At 32.6% G+C, this 17,845-nt stretch overlaps 5 protein-coding genes across 8 annotated transcripts; 2 read left to right on the forward strand and 3 right to left on the reverse strand.

The window, feature by feature from the left end:
- The first annotated feature begins 1,652 nt into the window (after nucleotides 1-1,652).
- Nucleotides 1,653-3,059, forward strand: LOC105189043 (uncharacterized protein C6orf203 homolog). The gene is made up of 4 exons (XM_011150873.2): nucleotides 1,653-2,244; nucleotides 2,317-2,468; nucleotides 2,646-2,718; nucleotides 2,858-3,059. The coding sequence occupies exons 1-4, from the start codon at nucleotides 2,062-2,064 to the stop codon at nucleotides 3,032-3,034; spliced, it is 585 nt and encodes a 194-aa protein (XP_011149175.1). The 5' UTR covers nucleotides 1,653-2,061; the 3' UTR covers nucleotides 3,035-3,059.
- A 175-nt stretch (nucleotides 3,060-3,234) lies between these two features.
- On the reverse strand, nucleotides 3,235-5,774 carry mRpS31 (mitochondrial ribosomal protein S31). The gene is made up of 9 exons (XM_025302651.1): nucleotides 5,518-5,774; nucleotides 5,161-5,356; nucleotides 4,996-5,058; nucleotides 4,853-4,921; nucleotides 4,658-4,739; nucleotides 4,390-4,570; nucleotides 4,004-4,240; nucleotides 3,643-3,857; nucleotides 3,235-3,553 (listed from the first exon to the last, which is right to left on the reverse strand). Exons 1-9 carry the CDS (start codon nucleotides 5,538-5,540, stop codon nucleotides 3,279-3,281), a joined length of 1,341 nt encoding a protein of 446 aa, XP_025158436.1. The 5' UTR covers nucleotides 5,541-5,774; the 3' UTR covers nucleotides 3,235-3,278.
- Nucleotides 5,775-6,056: 282 nt separating this feature from the next.
- LOC105189040 (tubulin alpha-1 chain) lies at nucleotides 6,057-12,744 on the reverse strand. Of its 3 annotated transcripts, none has more exons than XM_019844067.2 (9): nucleotides 12,526-12,744; nucleotides 9,052-9,274; nucleotides 8,528-8,632; nucleotides 8,188-8,384; nucleotides 7,915-8,007; nucleotides 7,354-7,539; nucleotides 6,877-7,125; nucleotides 6,450-6,613; nucleotides 6,057-6,344 (listed from the first exon to the last, which is right to left on the reverse strand). In XM_019844067.2, exons 1-9 carry the CDS (start codon nucleotides 12,526-12,528, stop codon nucleotides 6,218-6,220), a joined length of 1,347 nt encoding a protein of 448 aa, XP_019699626.1. In that variant the 5' UTR covers nucleotides 12,529-12,744; the 3' UTR covers nucleotides 6,057-6,217. The 3 variants fall into 3 exon arrangements, with proteins under 3 accessions (XP_019699626.1, XP_025158615.1, XP_011149171.1); XM_025302830.1 differs by lacking the exon at nucleotides 12,526-12,744 and adding an exon at nucleotides 9,717-9,898 and having other exon boundaries at nucleotides 6,477-6,613; XM_011150869.3 differs by lacking the exon at nucleotides 12,526-12,744 and adding an exon at nucleotides 9,717-9,898.
- On the forward strand, nucleotides 10,421-16,565 carry LOC105189038 (transmembrane protein 138). Of its 2 annotated transcripts, none has more exons than XM_019844068.2 (6): nucleotides 10,421-11,296; nucleotides 15,347-15,413; nucleotides 15,489-15,732; nucleotides 15,823-15,895; nucleotides 16,024-16,198; nucleotides 16,269-16,565. In XM_019844068.2, the coding sequence occupies exons 3-6, from the start codon at nucleotides 15,599-15,601 to the stop codon at nucleotides 16,373-16,375; spliced, it is 489 nt and encodes a 162-aa protein (XP_019699627.1). In that variant the 5' UTR covers nucleotides 10,421-11,296; nucleotides 15,347-15,413; nucleotides 15,489-15,598; the 3' UTR covers nucleotides 16,376-16,565. The 2 variants fall into 2 exon arrangements, with proteins under 2 accessions (XP_019699627.1, XP_011149170.1); XM_011150868.3 differs by having other exon boundaries at nucleotides 15,592-15,732.
- Caf1-105 (chromatin assembly factor 1, p105 subunit) lies at nucleotides 12,878-15,356 on the reverse strand. Its single transcript, XM_019844066.2, has 6 exons — nucleotides 15,131-15,356; nucleotides 14,771-14,903; nucleotides 14,384-14,678; nucleotides 13,983-14,246; nucleotides 13,682-13,909; nucleotides 12,878-13,602 (listed from the first exon to the last, which is right to left on the reverse strand). Exons 1-6 carry the CDS (start codon nucleotides 15,269-15,271, stop codon nucleotides 13,035-13,037), a joined length of 1,629 nt encoding a protein of 542 aa, XP_019699625.1. The 5' UTR covers nucleotides 15,272-15,356; the 3' UTR covers nucleotides 12,878-13,034.
- Nucleotides 16,566-17,845: the final 1,280 nt, after the last annotated feature.

Here is a 17,845-nt window from a genome sequence, read left to right on the forward strand (position 1 = left end):
CTGAACTGGCTGCACTAACTTGCACTTATTCTCTTCTTCTTTCCTTTTCACTAACTCCTAGATATTTATTTCTTTTTATGTTCCCTGAGTGTACACTGGTTCAGCGATAAAAAACAGGCCTAAAGTGAGAAAAAATATAGTTTTCTTATTCTAACTTATTGCGCTAGTTCCGCAGTGCAGCTAAAAAGAACAGACCATATAATGAATAAATCAAAAGAAATTGACCAATCACAATTAATTATTTTTCTTATATTCGTCTGTGGTTGGTCGATTTCTTACGGTTTAAAGTTTACTGTACCTAACGTAGATTTAGCTTTAACCAGTTTTAATTTATAAACCATTTTTGATTCTGTTTTCTTTCACTATCAGGTTATACAGGGTGTCCCATTTTAATGTCCCACTCCAAATAACTCTTCAGTATTGAAGTTTCAAAAAAAATGATCTGAATAAAAGTTATAAGGATTTAAGTGTGCTGCCTTATGATGACCTTAACTTTGACCTTGACTTCTATTTTCATGGTTATTTGAAGGTCAACTTGCGTTTTTTGAACGGGAATCCTTATCTCTTATTGCACTATTTTTTTCTACTAGTTAATTTGAACAACTTTTGTCTAAAATATTTTTTTATTTGTCTAATATTTTTTGAGATATTTGAGGAAAACTTTATAACTTTTTCAATATTTAACTTACGATATCTCGCTAACTATTTGTCGAGGGAAAAAGTAGTACTAGACTTTCTTGCTTTATTTAGTCTCAACAATATATTGTTACAATAGTGCCCTGATTTTTGTTAATTTGATGATTTTGAAATTTCCAAAAATTAGTAAGTTAATAAAAGTCAAGGTACTATTGTCTATTCCTTAGACAAGTTGTTTAAATTAACTAATAGAAAAATATAGTGTAATAAAAGTAAGGGTTCCTATTTAAAAAACGCAAGTTCACCTTCAAATAACTTTGAAAATAGAAGTCAAGGTCAAAGTCAAGGTCATCACAAGGTAGCTCACTTAAATCCCTACAACTTTTATTCAGATCATTTTTCTTGAAACTTCAATACTGAAGAGTTATTTGGGGTGGAACATTAAAATGGGACACCCTGTATATTTATTTTATTTTAAAGGCATAAAGTTAATAATTTAGTATAACTAAAATAAATAAATAAATCAACAGCAAAATACGCATGTATTGTAGGTTTTATTTTGGTTGTGTTCCTATATATTCACTGCCAGACTGAAACTTTATAATATATGTGACATGAGCTATAAGCTGCGTTCAGCAGAACAAAGTGATCAGTGAGCGCTTAGTGATTCTCGCTACTGATTGGTAAATACTTCTGGGTCTATGTAGAATCTAAAAGAATGCTCCAATCACAGATAATAATCGCTAAGCGCTCACTGATCACTTTGTTCTACTGAACGCGGCCATTGGTTGCGTTCAGAAAACAAAGCGCTCACTGAGCGCTTAGTAACTATTGGTCCTTACTGTTAGATCCTTACATTCAGACCAATAACATTGACGAATTATTCAACCGTTGTGTAACCGTTGTGTTTTCTGAACGCAGCCATAGATCTTCAATACTAGCAGTGAGTATCAGAACATATGGTCTGTTCTTTGTAGCTGCACTGCTGAACTGGTGCAATAAGCTAGAGTGAGAAAACCTATATTTGTCTCACTTTAACTTATTGCATCAGTTCAACAATGCAGCTACAAAGAACAGACTAATAGTTTTTATCTTCAAGTAGCACGACTCTATCATTAGTCAGCCGTTTCGTATTTTTAAGTTTTACTATACATACAACGAATTGACAGACCTTTTTATTTGAGAATAATACTGTTCACTAATGAGTCCGGCAAACTATATCATTTTAATAGTAGATTAAAAATAAAAAATTTAATATAACGTAAAATTCATGTGATTTTGCCTAAAGTACAAAATCATACAGTATAAAATATGTGTGTTACGTTGTTGAAAAAATGCGGATAGAGTGGAAATAATTAAATTTCTTTGATCGTAAATAAGGTTATATAATAATACTCACTTGGCTCTTAAAAATATATCATAATCATGTTATTCAAAGTCACATTTAATATTATTAGAAGATCTTTGACTAGCAATATACGTATGCTTCACTACTTACAATCCAATTTATCATACAATAACAATGCTAAGCAACATTGTGCACAAGACCATTGCAACTTATATGTAACGAAAAGATTCAAGTCCAGCAAGAAAAAGAAGGCAGAACAAGTAATTGATATAATATATTCATATATTTCTCATTTCTAACATAAATACTAGTATTACTTTTAAAAAATATAGATGAAACAAATGCAACAAGATGAAGGATTTTCTGATGATGAAGAGAGTGTTATAGAAGAAGAGGCACCTGCTGGTTCAAAAGTAGTCACAATAAATATTCAATCTCTTCGATTAGATACCATTTCCAAAGTAGGATTTGGTATATCACGCAGGTATGATTTGTTTAATTTTAATTAACATCAGATTGTATGGAACATAGCAAACATCATTTATAATAAATATCAAGATCTTAATAATTGCAATATTATTTTTATATGTATATTTATATATATCATAATCTCAATATTATGATGATACTTTGTATCATATATTTTTATCTTTATTTTTAGTAAAATAGATGAAGCATTTTATGCAAGTAAACTTCGTTTAAATGGACAAAAAGTACTTAAAAAATCTAAAGAGGTAAAATCCAAAGTTTATACAATTATAAAATAAAATTAATATAACATCTAACATATCTTCAAGTAGATATAATTTTTTATATTTTATATTTTGCTAATATGCTATAAAATGTATATTATAACTTTGTGTGTTATAACAGCTAGATACAGGGGATGAAGTTGACATGATCCTACATCGAAACTTAGATAATTTTCTTGTTATACATAGAATTGTTATCTTATCGATAACTCCTGGATCTAATAACATGAAAATAAAATTATCCAGGGACAGAAACTTGCTAATTGAAGATTATGCAGAACCATGGTCATCTGAATAATAATATATTATTAATAAGCAATGTATTTAATATATAATTTTAATAAAAATATTAAAATATTTTGATGAATATTTACTATGAAAGATGTTGAAAATGTATTTTAAACCTGTTTACATATTTTCATTCTATTCTTAAATATATCTATAAAGATCTATAGGAAAAAATATATACATCTTATATTAAAATTCAAAATTTGTGGAACATTCAAATATTTTATACAATTATTTTATTTTACATTTTACTCTTACTGTGTAGTTTGTTTTATTATGTGTGCATCAGGAAATGGTTCTTTAATCGCTCTTAATTCTTGCAATAGGGCTTCTTTAGATTTAAAGTAATCTTTGTACCACATAATATGATTGATTTTCTCTTGTACTGTCATATACGGATTTTTGGAAAGACCGACACATACTAACTCCATAAAATGACGTATTGGACCTGAAGTAGGACACCATCCTTTCAAGTGACGTTCTGTGAAGACATGCTCAGAAAAATGAATATTGTGTTCTTCTTCCATTCCTTAAATAAAAACATAAATAGTAAATTATATAAAGTATTATGAATATTGGAAAAAGTAAAGCAATAGTGGATATTATACGAAATGAAACCTTGCTCATTGTCAATTGGAAAATTCCATAATTTTCCTTGCTCTGTCCAAAGAATCATTTCTTGGAAAATGTTAGCAGGTGAATAAGTCGTGATTGCTTTTAATTCTTTTTGCTCTAATGCAGCCCATGTTTTTAATTCCGGCATATTTGGTGAAACATCATTCATCTGTTTAAAAGCTTGACTGGACACTCCATTCCAAATATGAAGAATTTGTCTATCATAGAAAAATTGAATGAAAATAAGATAATAGAATATCTTGAACATTGTAAATTACCAATGACTGGAATGATATATTTTTCAACTTATTACACAATATATATATATATATATATTTCATAATGTATATATTTTCTAATATACCTTGTAAAAGGCTTCATATTACTCTGTTGCTTCTCAGCAAATTGATTCTCAGATGTTTTAGCATGTTTTAATAATTGTTGTGATATATTTCTAGCTTCTGTTTGTTTGTTATATTCTTGTAGAAGATCTTGTATAACAGATTTCTGTTTTAAATGTTTCTTGCTTGTGGAATCTTTTTGTCCCTCATATTCTAGCTGCTGTTTGGATTTTGCAAACTGCTTTGCTTTTCTATCATTACTAAATATTAAAAAAATTATATAATAATAAGTTTCCAAGATTATATAATATTTAGCAAGTTATGCAAAAATTCTTCATCACATATATGTTTTTTATGAATACAATTACATGCAATGTATTTTATGATAAATACATAATTATCCACATACATGAATTTCATAAGGTCTGCATCGGATTTAGTGCTATCAGTATTTTTTGTTAATTGTTTGTCTTTTTTCTCTGCTTCATCTTTATTCGGTACAATTTTTTGAAGTAAATCCATCATGGTCTTTGCTTTATCTCCACCAAGTTTGTCAGCTACACTTTCAGCTGCACTTACCAATTTTTTTTCTACATGGAATATAAAAATAAACAATTTAATAATGTATCAAAATTTAAATCTTTATAGTTTTAGTTAATTATTATATATTGAATTACCGTAAGACATGGGTTTAACTTTCTTTGGTTTACTTTTTCTAGGCTGTATAGCAACATCAATAGTTTTCTCTAGCTTTCTTGTCTGAGTATAATAATATGAAATTCATTAAATTAGGATTTCCTTTGAGAAATATTTGGTTGCTTTTATATTACACTTTTAGGTATTCTAACATCTTATATTTCAGAATACTTTACCTTTAACATATTATTTACAAATTCAGTTAAATCAGTACTTCCAATGGCTGCTTTTGTATTTTCCTCTTCCTAAACAAAACAAAATATTTTATTGTCCTGAAATATAATAAAATATAACTGAGAGGACATAAAAGAATTTTTACTTGAACCACTTTTGTTGAAGAAATTGTGGAAGTGTTCTTAGCTACTTTTATAAGTGTTTTATCCTGAAAATAAAAAGATAATTTATTTTCACTCTGTGTAAACTGGAATATTAAAATATTCTGGATGTGATAGATAACTAAAATAATAAAAAGATTATAATTTACTTGTATCATATTATTTAAAAAGCTTCCTAAATTAGTTTTGTTATCTGATGTAGGCTTTGTGCTCTTAATAGAAGTTTTCTTCTGTTTTATTTTCTCAGTATCAGAATCCGAATCTGATGAAGAGTCTGATGAAGAACACAATCTCACATTGGTGTTTAACCATTGAAATAACACTTTGTTCGGTCTTATATTATATCTGCAAAATATCATGTTGAATACAAAATTAAGCATAATAAAGTACTTTATTATTGTATAATTAAAATATAATAAAAACTATATTTCTTCAAGATCAAGTAAAATTTTGTTACGTTTAATTTATACATTTTATTCTCTACATTCTTATGAGAGCATACTTACTTTGATACATATACGGGTAACATGTTTGTAAATATTTAATACAGAATGATTATATCACACTTGATGTATATGATATATTATATTTTCTGCAAAATTGAATAAAAGATAAATTAAACTAATAACTGCCAGCTGATAACATATATATTCACATTAAGGTCACGTATCGACATACAAATATTATTAATTTGTATTTAGTTAAAAAATAGTCATAAAGATATAATACCACATAACCTCAATTCAGAAACCTTCCTCACCAATGAAGAGGATACCGGTTAAATACTAGTGAGACAGGGAGGAAACATTAGTACTAGAGAAATTACTAAATATTTTTTAAGTAATTTATTAGTCAGAAAGATGCCTCACATGCAAACCGGTACGGAAAATTGAATCGTATATTGTAAATTTTAACAGCCCGATTTTAATTTTTATTTATCATAATACTGATGATACGAAAATTGGACTGTCGGTTTTTATATTACCTCGTCGGTGGTATGAATGTTCTAATTTCTAAAATGGATACTTCAGTAAGATGACTGATAGAATGTATAAATGATTTATTTATATGGATACAATCGTCTGTATATGTATACGAGTATATATATGACAATTACAGGTAAAGTAAGCTAAGGAGTTCGCATTTCTCAGAACATATTACGACATAGACATACATGAATATCGAATTGACATGACAACAGCAGATTCAATATTCCTCCTCTTCTTCAGTGTTGACAGCATCTTCTTGCACTTCACGGTAGTCAAGCTCCAAGGCAGCTAAATCTTCCCTCGCTTCCGAGAATTCACCTTCTTCCATACCTTCCCCGACAAACCTGCGAGTTTTATATCACAGTGTACTTATCTTTCCTCGTTCATCATCAAGTTACAAGGTCATTTAATTCTTCGAGTGAAAGTTATTTTCAGACAAAATTTCTCACCAGTGTACAAAAGCTCGTTTTGCGTACATGAGATCGAATTTATGATCGAGTCGGGCCCATGCGTCGACGATCGCCGTTGTGTTGCAAAGGCAGCAAACTGCTCTTTCCACTCGCGCGAGATCGCCACCAGGTACCACAGTCGGTGGTTGATAGTTTATTCCCACCTGCAGATAAGTGCACATCAACTTGAGATCCGAAAAATTGTATACTTTCTGGAATGTCCGACGGTAATATTTAAAATGACTAACGATTAAATTTCAAGGTTTAATGAAATAGTAAAATTTAATCAGATATAATTAATAATTTAATAGTGAAATTTTTTTAATCAGATATAATTATAATAATTTAATAGTGAAATTTTTAATCAAATAGGATCTCTGAATATGATAAATGAATCAAGATGGATCTAGAACCGCTTCAGTCTTACTTTGAATCCCGTCGGACACCATTCGACAAACTGCACGTGCTTCTGTCGTTTTATCATCGCGATCGCCGCGTTCACATCCTTCGGCACCACGTCGCCCCTGTACAACAGACACACCGCCATATATTTCCCCATGCGCGGATCGCAATTCACCATCTGATGATTCGGCTCGAAACAAGAGCTTGTTATCTCTGAGACTGTCACCCTCTCGTGGCCGGCCTTCTCCGCCGACAGGACAGGTGCATATGTTGCCTGCATGTGTAACACATTAAAATTAATTGATTAAACCTTATTAAAATTAATTAATATACAAATTCTTGACGATACAAATTAGTCGGAATATAGAATATTAACCAAATTTACAGCAATTCCAATTAATTCATAGCGAATACTTATTGATGAAGGAATTATATTTTTAAAATTTTATATGCGTGTGTTATATTAAGATCGATGAAATTAATGAGCAAGTATCACGCTTACGAGTGGGAAATGAATACGTGGATAAGGCACGAGATTCGTCTGGAATTCGGTGAGGTCGACATTCAAAGCTCCATCGAATCGTAAACTGGCGGTGATGGATGAAACCATTTGTCCAATCAACCGATTTAGATTCGTGTAGGTCGGCCGATCGATGTTCAAGTTCCTTCTACACAACTCGTAAATGGCCTACGGATAAAGTGTACACAAAGTTAGACACGAAACGTCGCTATATCGCCCAGGATGTAGCGATATAAACGAAAGACACAGCCGTGATGAACTTTGTTTTATATATATATATAGTGTTTGGCGGGACAGGTTCTCAGGTAATGACATCCATTTAATGACAGCACAAGTCATAGCTGTCATTTCGCAATCGATCACTCTTGAACAGGAAGCTTGAAGAACTTGAAGGCATAGAGATATGCCTTTTGCAGGCATAGAGATATGAGAAAGAATAGTCTTTCTAATTATGGGAGATATTTAACGCGGAAGTTCAGAAGCAACCTGAGAGATGCAATTCACGGCTATCGTTGAGAAGGAATTTATTTTAAACTAATCCACCTGGTTATCTACGATGAAAGCCACCTCGCTGTGTTCTAGCGTCGGGTGAGTGTACAAAATCGCATTGTAGGGCTCCACTACTGCAGTTGATACCTACAAAAAAATCAAGGAAACACTCAGTAACCAATTAGTAACCAATTATTAATTATGTAGCTTGAAAGAATAGAATTATTCGCGTTAGACATAATCACTGACTGATTGCACTGTTACTTGAGTTTCTTCGAGATATCAAATTTTTATAATTGTATTTTTATATACGAGAAATGATTTGACCTGGGGTGCAGGATAAATGCTAAAAGTCAGTTTGCTCCTCTTAGGATAGTCTGCAGACAATTGTTCCATGAGCAGACTTGAGAATCCGGATCCTGTGCCACCACCGAACGAATGGAAGATCAGGAAGCCTTGCAAACCCTTGCATTGCTCCGTCAGCCTGCGTATTCTGTCCAAGGTGAGGTCTATGATCTCTTTCCCTGTGAATCACGCGGACGAATTAACACTATGTACATTTTTTGCGAAATTATATATATTTCTTTTTTTTTTAATTTGTGTTATTGACTAATGTTCCGGAAGGCGCGAATTCTCCGTGCAAAGTAATATCGAAAAATTCAAATACCTATTGTGTAATGGCCCCTGGCGTAATTATTGGCCGCATCTTCTTTCCCGGTGATCATTTGCTCCGGGTGGAACAGTTGTTTGTAAGTGCCTACGCGAACTTCGTCTGAAATATTATTTTATGCTAGTAAAACAATCGCAATTTAAATTAAATTTATATTAAATTAAAACTTAAATTACAATTGAAATTAAATTTATATTAAATTTAATATAAATTCAATACAATTTAATATATTAAATTTAATTACAATTTAATATATTAAATTTAATTTAATTTAATATAAATTTAATAATTTGATCAATTATATTTATTTTTTTTTTATTTTGTAAAAAGTAAATTATTGGTATTACGAAATAACGCTTTGTGTGAACTGAAAAATTCAATTTTAATCCAAAGTTTATTTAAACATTCAAACGTTTATTCGCTATAATTTTACTTTATGTACTTTTATAGCACTCTAATCGATGGAGTTTTGAATGTACGAATTACGACTGTAATCGATAACTATCGCTTGAGACACTTGCCTACCACCGTCGGCTCCAAATCGACCAGGACCGCGCGCGGGACGTGCTTGCCCGAGCCGGTCTCGGAGAAGAAGGCGTTAAAGGAATCATCTCCGTAGCCCACGCTGCTGTCGCTCGGCATTTGCCCGTCAGGATGGATGCCGTGCTCCAGACAGTAGAGCTCCCAGCAGGCGTTTCCCATTTGCACGCCCGCCTGCCCGATGTGGATTGATATGCATTCCCGCTGCGAATGAGAATGAACGGGTACTCCACAGACATCTCTTTGATTTCGAGGGAAGACCGTCCGAAAAAGGACACAAATTTTCTTCCACTTTCTTCCGAAGTAAATAGTGAGATTAACAAGTACGCTGATGTAATTAGATGCTTCTTTGTAACTGTTGCTTGATGCAAAGGAATGCAATCGTAGTCTTGGTATCACTAATAATAATCTTTTTATAATGTGCCGCGCATTAAAAACGAGATTAATCCATTACGAGTATTGTCACGCATTACTATATCACGCTACGTTTAGTCATGATTGCAACGTGTGCCGTTAAAAAATTTACGACAACGTCTGCCGCATTTATGGACTCGTAAAAGACGTACACAACGCGCGCAAATCGCTCAATAATGAGCACCGAGTTTAAATCTCATTGCAAGAGCGAGTTATTTATTGTGCGAGTTACCTTTTTTGCCATTTTTGCAAGGCAGACTTTGCTTTGGGTTGGATGATTAGACGAAAGATTAAATGTTCACGCGATAATTAGCCCAGTACACATTCATGGAGGATAAAAATGATACTTGAACACGCAGTAATATCAAGACAATTTCATATTTAATTAACTTTGATTAAATTTAATTTGATTAACGGTATCCTTGCATCAGACACGCATTCGTCATAATTGAATACTTCATTATATTGCAAGTTCAATAACTACAGATTCCTGTGGAAACATATTAAATTTCTCATATTCCTGACGAAATGCTTTGCAGATATCCTTGGAGTAACTATTTTTTTGAAAGACAGACGACCTAACGAGAATCGGTAGAATCTATTACGAATCTTTTGCGAAGTTAGGAGATTTCTAATATCATATAACGAAATTTAATTTAAATTTAATTTAATTTAATTTTTTCGGCGCTATAAATGTTCAAATCATTTGAATACAAAGTCTCGGTCTCGAAATATTTGAAATATTTCAAATAATTTGATTTCTCAATTCATATTGCGATTATACGAACGTTCATCTCGAATGATCATTATTCAAATTTGGGGTCGAGCTATATGTGCTCGCAATGTGTCGAGCAATGTGAACTCCTTGCTATGGGCAGGAAGCAAATTTATTAGTCGTTCAATAACTATGTAGAGATTATTACGAAGAATGCAAAGTCGATATCTTTATAGCTAGACACAACTGCGTTTAATAATGTTACTGACCGTTCTCCTTGATGGTAGATTCACCGGGAGAAACAAAAGGATAAAGCTATGCCTGGCTATAAAAATGTGAACTTTGAACTTTTCATAAAAATCTTCGCGAGAACCTGATAATAAAGATCAAGATCAAGAATGGAAGGCAAACGGTACTCTCGCTCTACATTGAAGGCACGTTACGAGTTACCGCAGGAGAACCGAACACTCGATTAAGTTTGAGTGAGATCTGTCGAGCACAGCCTAACGAGATTGACTGAGCACGGAAGTATGTTCAACAGGGTGTGATTACTAACTGGAGGCCGAGACACCGTCGACTAAAGTAGTGCTTATCCGTCAACAACGTCTGTCAAGGTGGAAGAGTGTCCACCTTGACCTGACGTGTCTCTCTTTCATAATTCAACCGTGTCCTAAAAGTTCGCGCATCTATATCGATATGCTTATAGCCGGCCTACTTCGCCGGTTTGCAGACGCCCGTAGGCAACGTGTCGCCTCTCTCCTTCTCGCGATATTATACAGTCTATCTATATTTGCATGTGACGGTAAAAATCGATTTTTTACAGGTTGACACACTGTAACCATAGCAGCTTAATCGAACATCAAACTGTATGCCACATGCATGTGATACGGTTCCGCGATTCGCCGAAGAGATGATCTCTGTCGTGTGAGAGAGAAAGGAAATTGTATTTATAACGAGCACATACATATACACACACATACCGATCGGGTATTTGGACCGAATATGGATCGCCAAATGTATGACATGAGTTTGGAAAATATCGCTGCGATTGGATAGTCGACTGATTATTTTAAATGTTCGCTTTTCCGCAGAAGAAGGTATTCAAAAGATAGCCGGTTATTCCAACCTCTTGATAAGTTAACTGAGTTAAGTTAAATCATATGTCTGTTTTTGTCTAAATTTAAGGAAAAACAAAGATAAATATATGATTTAACTATCAGTTAACAAGAAGTTAGAACAACCGGCCTTATATATTTTAATTCAAGCGCTCGGACACTCGAGAGAAACGTACCTTGCATTTCGCGATTTTTTTTTATAAGCACATTCGCTATTGAATTGCGAAATTGTTAATCGCAACAAGTGGCTCATATTGATTTAGCCATCTTGCATATTCATTACATGCTTATTTATACTTATTTTGACAAATGATCGCGATTCGCGTTCGTAAGGTGTATCGACATTCTATAATTCAATGTTCGCGTAATATTAAAAATAAATATTGGTAACGTTTAGCCATCGCGAATTTTCTTCGAATTATAGATAATAGAAAGCTCACATAAAAGGAAATATATTTGTAGTAGAAATAAATAAAAAGATCGAATTTTCGCGTGAATAATTATTCTTTCTCCGAGCATATTTTGCATTCGACTATTTTACTCAATTTTATGTTTTGAATTTTCTCTACGTTCTTTCGCCTTGCTCGCGCACTTGGGAGAACTTTTAATGTGCCTCGCAAGCTGTAATCGCGTACGAAGGAATTTTATTCGCGAAAGTACGCGATGCATGCTACGATATTTTCCAGGCCAGGTACACGTTTGCTTTGCGACGTGTATACGATACGTGCTATGCGCCAAGAACAGTGTTGTCATATAAAGGCACGATCAATTCTTATTACTAGAATTTTTATGAGCGCGCTCTTCGTCGTCACGATTACGGCAAATGTAAATTTCGAGTTTTCTTAAAAAGAAGAAATCCATATTTTTACTGCACATGTTTTTTATTTCCTTTCGTAAGCGGATCGATGCAGCGCGTATAGAAAAGACTCTATTCCAACGTCAACGTAAAAACAATGAAATAATAAAACGGCGATGGAGCGTCGCTGTACGACTTATTAGCGTTACTGAATATTTTTTCTTCGTTCCTCGACGAAACGAATTCGGGAGACAAGGTTCTCTTTCTAAAAAATGCTACAATATTCGGTTATAAATTTGAATGAAAGAAGCAGACAGCTTTGATCGAGTTCAAATACGGGCGCTTGTCGCGTGAAGGAATGTACAATTGTAGATACTCGATATCGAATTAAAAAACTGAAAAAATGAGTACTCACCATTTTTTACAATTGCGTTCAGTCGAGTTAGCGAGCAGCGTGCCGGACGGTGCCACGACTCGATCACTGTCTGACTTCGCGGATAGTCTGATCACTGTGCTTCGCCATTTAATAGTAGCAGCGTACTATATACACGTGATATCTGTGTACCGGAGTCATAGGCGACGCGATCATCTTATGCTTGCTATAGCACGACGATCGCACACCTGCGTGCACAGGCCGTTAAGTCCGTTGTATAGGTAGGTTTCCCGGAAATGAGAAGGTTCAAGGTACAAAAGTAGCTTCCTTCCGACCTCGTAATCCTCCTTACGCATGGAAGAAAAAATATACTATGTTTCTCGTGTGTACAAACTTACAACTTTGAATAGATCTATAATCTTGAGTATACAATTATACATCCGTGTTCCCTTTCTGGCAATATTCTTAATTATAAAAACAATTGTAAACGATAAAACTCCCCTTCCGCACAATAAAGTCTTAAGACAGTTCTATCCGCTTTTTACAATGAACTATTGTTTCTTGAGCGCGGGCTCCCGCGGACTCGACAGAGTTATCAGTTGCACTCTTCTGGGTGCTTTGTTGCACTTGATCGGCGCGACATTGGTCTTCTTAGAAGCGGCTTTCTCTTTCGTCTTGGCCGCATCGCTGGTACTATCTTCGTGATACACCAACTTGATATCTTCCGTCTCTTCTCCGGCGATCTCCTCGTTCAATTTGCTTCCTTGCTGTGGATCGTTGCTTGTCCTTGTCGTTTTAGTCTGATTTTGCACGATTTTGTCTGATGCTTTTTCGGATGACTTCTCAGGATAAACTTTCGTTTTCGCGACTATATTATACTTCACGATATCGATGTCCACCGCACTTTCATCCACGTCGATTGTCGTGACTTTGTTCTTGCTCACGCTGTCTTTAACTGCGACGTTCGACGATTTTTTGCCAGAGCTCTTGAGTATTTCTTTCGGCAGATTTATAGGCTCCTTCGCCGTATAAATCTGACCCAATTCATTCTCGTCGAAGTGTATTATCGAACAGTAGCCGTCGCTCGAGGATACAATCAAAATTCGCCCATCGCTGGACCTACAAGAAAGACGAGCGAGAAGTTGAGACCAATTAATTCGAATAACAATTAACGTAACAGATATCTCAGATAACGTACCACGAAATGTCATTCAGTCTACCATAATGAATATTCGATACCATGCCGATCGGCCAAATTTGCTGTGTGTCGTAAAATAACACAGAATTCTGTGTCGCGACGGCAAATACCATCCTGTAAGGCAACATTATTGTAGGATCTGGTCCGTCCTTTCGCAGCTCAAAGTACACAGGACAGCATCTTACAGCTATAGTAATTTCGTTCTGAGTAGGGAGGATCATTATCGGCCTAAAAGGACAATTTTATCGTTAATTTTCTTCCAAAGCAAATTGGAATCAAATATTGCGAGAGAGACACCGACTCTTTTATATTATGTCTAGAGAAAATGATTGTTGCGTTCGATATATTCCCTGTAGTCTCTTGTGGCTCGATTATTCCAGAAGGAACGATAATCAGCGATCCGTCTATGGTGAAAGTTAGCCTACGGAAAAAAGACTTGAATGTGTCGTCGTAAAACAAACGAACGACCTTCCCTTCCAATGGGTGACCAGGTGGTGTTGGTATTTTCGATTTATGGACGCGTTGAACGACTTTCTTCTTAGCAATGTCTATTAAACGGCACTGTCTAGAAACAGTATTGTTATACAAATATTTGTATATTTTTTTATGATACTTTTAAAATGTGAATAATGTTATGATATATTGATGAATCAAGTTTAAAAAAATATTTATCATTTGTACAATTCATAGTGAAACACATACCTGTCTGTACTAATAGTACACACATATTGATTGCAAGGGTCCCAAGATACTCCTTGCACAAAACCTTTATGATCTGATAATATTGCTATATTACGGCCTTTTTTAACATCCCACAGTATAGCAGTGTTATCAACAGAACCAGAGATTAGAAAATTAGAGTTTGGTGCCCAGCTGATATCATAAATATCCTCAAGGTGGCCTTTTAATACTTTCCAGGAAGCCCATTGTTCATTGTTTTCAGTATCTGAAGAACTGTCACATCCTTCCTTTAATTTCCACAAGATAATAACAGATTCTGCAAACAATATTAGAATCAATATTACCCTATACTTATACATAAGAGAAAAAATGTGTACCAGATAATATATAAATATAATAATTGCTAACCATCATCTCCCGATGCTAAAATCTTTTTGGATGGGGAAAACCTCACCACATTTACTGCTTTCTGATGACGTTCCAAATCCGCCATGCAATTCATAGTAACGCCGCTGTATTCTGTTATTGTCATATGCCAAATCTGCATTAAAATGTTCAAATTGCATTACTTGTAAATTACTTTTGAGTGATTAAAATTGAATTAGTTATTTTAGAAAGAACATTGAAAAAAATATTTATTATCAATATTATTACTACTTCGATATATCAAGAAACAAAAGTAGGACGTACAAAATAAGCATCTAATTTTGGTGTGTTTCTTTTTAATAAAATTCCTTTTAAAAAATATATGATTTATGATTATATTACCAAAACATGATAATCTGCTCCTCCACTTGCAACTCTCCAAAATATTTGTCCTTCCCTATTTTTGTACGAACCGTTTTGTATGTCGATGCTTAATACCGGATCACGATTGTGCCATGAAATTTCAGGAGTCACGCACTTCATTTTCTCGATTAAGCTTGATAAACGAACTTTGCTCGCACGTATTATAAAGTAATAAATAAGAGTAAATTGTTACAGAAGACAGTTGATTTTAACCTCTCAACTATCAAACACTTCGCGCGAAAAGTTTTCCGAACAGTTTGAGGTAAGAGCACGTTAAAAATTAACAGTGCTGTTATTGAGAATAGGAAATTTAAAGGTCCCTATATTTTCTCACTAGACGCTGCTATAGCAACCAATTATATTTCTGCAACATTCAAGCGATACAACAAAACTTGTAAATGCATATGTTGAACTTTTATATTCTACGATACCTTTTGCAGGTAGTAAATGAATACTTTAAGTATAAAACAGTATACGACAATTGTTATATTACAACATGCTATATTGCTCTTTGATATTTGTGTAAATTCATTTGCAAGTTTCTCCAGACAACATCCAACAGATTTGCTGGTACTTTATGTGTATGTAATAAGTTTTATTATATTTTTATAACATATCACATATTGTAGAATATTTTACTTAATTATTATATGATATAATATCTTGTTTAGGATTCAAGATTTTTGTCTTATTACAAACCTGACTCTTCTCTTGGTAAATTTCTTTTCTACTTATATTTTCCAGGTAAGTATATTAACTTGTATCTCTCTCTCTCTCTCTCTCTCTCTCTCTCTCTCTCTCTCTCTCTCTCTCTCTTTTTCGTCTTATATAGCAAATACATTTAACTGATATATAAAATCATTTGCTTTCAGGCAGGATTAATACAATTATTATATACAAGATTCCGTATGACATTGATATTATGTATTGTATATATAGTACTGTCTATTAGTTTGCATACATGGCACATCACTCTACATTGGTCAGCACCATTAAACCATTATTGGACAAGAGGATTTCACGCTCTTTATTCGATGCATAGGACAGGTATAACTTTAAACATTTTAGAAAATAATATCTTCCCAATAAGCATGTTATAACGTTAAAATTTATAAAGTTGCAGTACTTTATTATTACTTTTATAAGAGAGCTTCCTTGAGAATCGGTGATCCAAGATTTTATAGAGGTTCTGCTTGGCTACAAAAGCAGTTGAGTATCCCATGAATAATGACATGTACATAAAATTGAATAATATATGTGCAAAAAATGCAATTGCAATTATCATATTTAGATTATATATAGAATGCACTTACATTTATAAGTTTATTCTAAACTCACATAGATATATAAGATTTATATAGTTTATAAATTATGTATCAAAATAGACTGATTTCTAAATTTAGATACATAAATATTTTATATTTATAATATTTACATATATGCATATATTATATATATATATATATCTACATATACATACATATATGTATACATATAATATGTAATATGTATACAGGTAATATACATTATGTAGAAAAAATTTTATTACAAAGTTTTATTACCTATATATTTTTTAGCTTGAAAGGTGTATGTATTCTCAATTGTGTATCTATTGCAAATAATTTTGTGATTATTAATTGCATGATATAAATTGTATCATATTAATAGATATTTAATAATTAAGACTAAATGGCAAAATGATAAAGTATAAACATTTTTTGTGAAAACAAAATTCAACATAAACAGGAATAAGAAAGAGTTCTACCCTAATTATTTGCGCGCAACATCCTAACAGATAATATCAAAAAAGTTTCACAGTGATTCATGTTTGTATACATTTAGAGATTCTATTGTCACGCATTATATGTGTGACATATCATTTGACTCTTTTAAAATATAAATATCTTTTACTTTATATGTAGTCACTGTCAATAGTATTAGGTATGACGATTGACTCAATAGTCTCTGCTTTTTATTCTCTAATCTTCTTAACTAATGTAAATCGAGTGTAACCATAAAAAAAGCAAATACACTTAGTAATCGAGACTTTTAGTTCTTAATATATAAGTGTTACATACGCATAACTATATGGTAGGACTTTTGTATGCCATTTTTTTCGCGTTAAAATGTAATCGTGATGCAAAATTTACAATTTACAATCTGCTGTTGCGTGTCTGTAATATTTTTACGTATTAACATAGAATTTTAAAATATAAAAGTTATTATAAGTTATAAAATATAAATATATATGTTTTCATTAAATACACAATTTCAAAAATTACTAAAATAATTTGTGATACTCATGATTAATACCAATTAAAATTCCATTTCACAATATAACGATATAAGAAACATATGCGTGCGCGTTAGATACAATTGTTCGTACAATTGCAATGAAAACCTATTGTCAAGAAATTATAAAAAAAAAATATTGTTACGATATTATTGTAAAGTCGCCTAACAAAAAATATTACGAAATTTTTGTTTACATATTGCAACAACATGTAAATTACTTTTTTTTTATAATTATTTACAATGCAATTAAAAACAAAATAAGATTAATTTAACTTGCCTGTGATTATGTTATTTTACTATTATTCGTAATATATAATGTTTTTACTTTATCAATTTTGGTTTAGTGCAATATTATAGCAGTAAAATTATATTATAAAATATTGTTTTTTTAAACTTTTT

Source organism: Harpegnathos saltator, unplaced genomic scaffold (assembly GCF_003227715.2).
Source record: "Harpegnathos saltator strain DR-91 unplaced genomic scaffold, Hsal_v8.6 scaffold1, whole genome shotgun sequence".
Classification (NCBI taxonomy): Eukaryota; Metazoa; Arthropoda; class Insecta; order Hymenoptera; family Formicidae; genus Harpegnathos; species Harpegnathos saltator.

Excerpts from the sequence above, each read along its gene's own strand:
- LOC105189043 (XM_011150873.2), top strand. The coding sequence starts at position 2,062 with ATGTTATTCAAAGTCACATTTAATATTATTAGAAGATCTTTGACTAGC. Across the intron at positions 2,245-2,316 it reads AGAAAAAGAAGGCAGAACAA|ATGAAACAAATGCAACAAGA; the intron begins GTAATTGATATA and ends TAAAAAATATAG. Across the intron at positions 2,469-2,645 it reads GGATTTGGTATATCACGCAG|TAAAATAGATGAAGCATTTT; the intron begins GTATGATTTGTT and ends CTTTATTTTTAG.
- mRpS31 (XM_025302651.1), bottom strand. The coding sequence starts at position 5,540 with ATGTTACCCGTATATGTATCAAA. Across the intron at positions 4,922-4,995 it reads CTTCAACAAAAGTGGTTCAA|GAAGAGGAAAATACAAAAGC; the intron begins GTAAAAATTCTT and ends TGTTTTGTTTAG. Across the intron at positions 4,241-4,389 it reads GCAGACCTTATGAAATTCAT|TAATGATAGAAAAGCAAAGC; the intron begins GTATGTGGATAA and ends TTTAATATTTAG.
- LOC105189040 (XM_011150869.3), bottom strand. Across the intron at positions 8,633-9,051 it reads TTTGGAGCCGACGGTGGTAG|ACGAAGTTCGCGTAGGCACT; the intron begins GCAAGTGTCTCA and ends ATAATATTTCAG. Across the intron at positions 7,540-7,914 it reads CTTTCATCGTAGATAACCAG|GCCATTTACGAGTTGTGTAG; the intron begins GTGGATTAGTTT and ends CTTTATCCGTAG.
- Caf1-105 (XM_019844066.2), bottom strand. The coding sequence starts at position 15,271 with ATGAAGTGCGTGACTCCTGAAATTTCATGGCACAATCGTGATCCGGTA. Across the intron at positions 14,679-14,770 it reads TTTAGCATCGGGAGATGATG|AATCTGTTATTATCTTGTGG; the intron begins GTTAGCAATTAT and ends TATTGTTTGCAG. Across the intron at positions 14,247-14,383 it reads TGTACTATTAGTACAGACAG|ACAGTGCCGTTTAATAGACA; the intron begins GTATGTGTTTCA and ends TACTGTTTCTAG.
- LOC105189038 (XM_019844068.2), top strand. The coding sequence starts at position 15,599 with ATGAATACTTTAAGTATAAAACAGTATACGACAATTGTTATATTACAA. Across the intron at positions 15,896-16,023 it reads TTTCTACTTATATTTTCCAG|GCAGGATTAATACAATTATT; the intron begins GTAAGTATATTA and ends ATTTGCTTTCAG. Across the intron at positions 16,199-16,268 it reads TTATTCGATGCATAGGACAG|TTGCAGTACTTTATTATTAC; the intron begins GTATAACTTTAA and ends AAATTTATAAAG.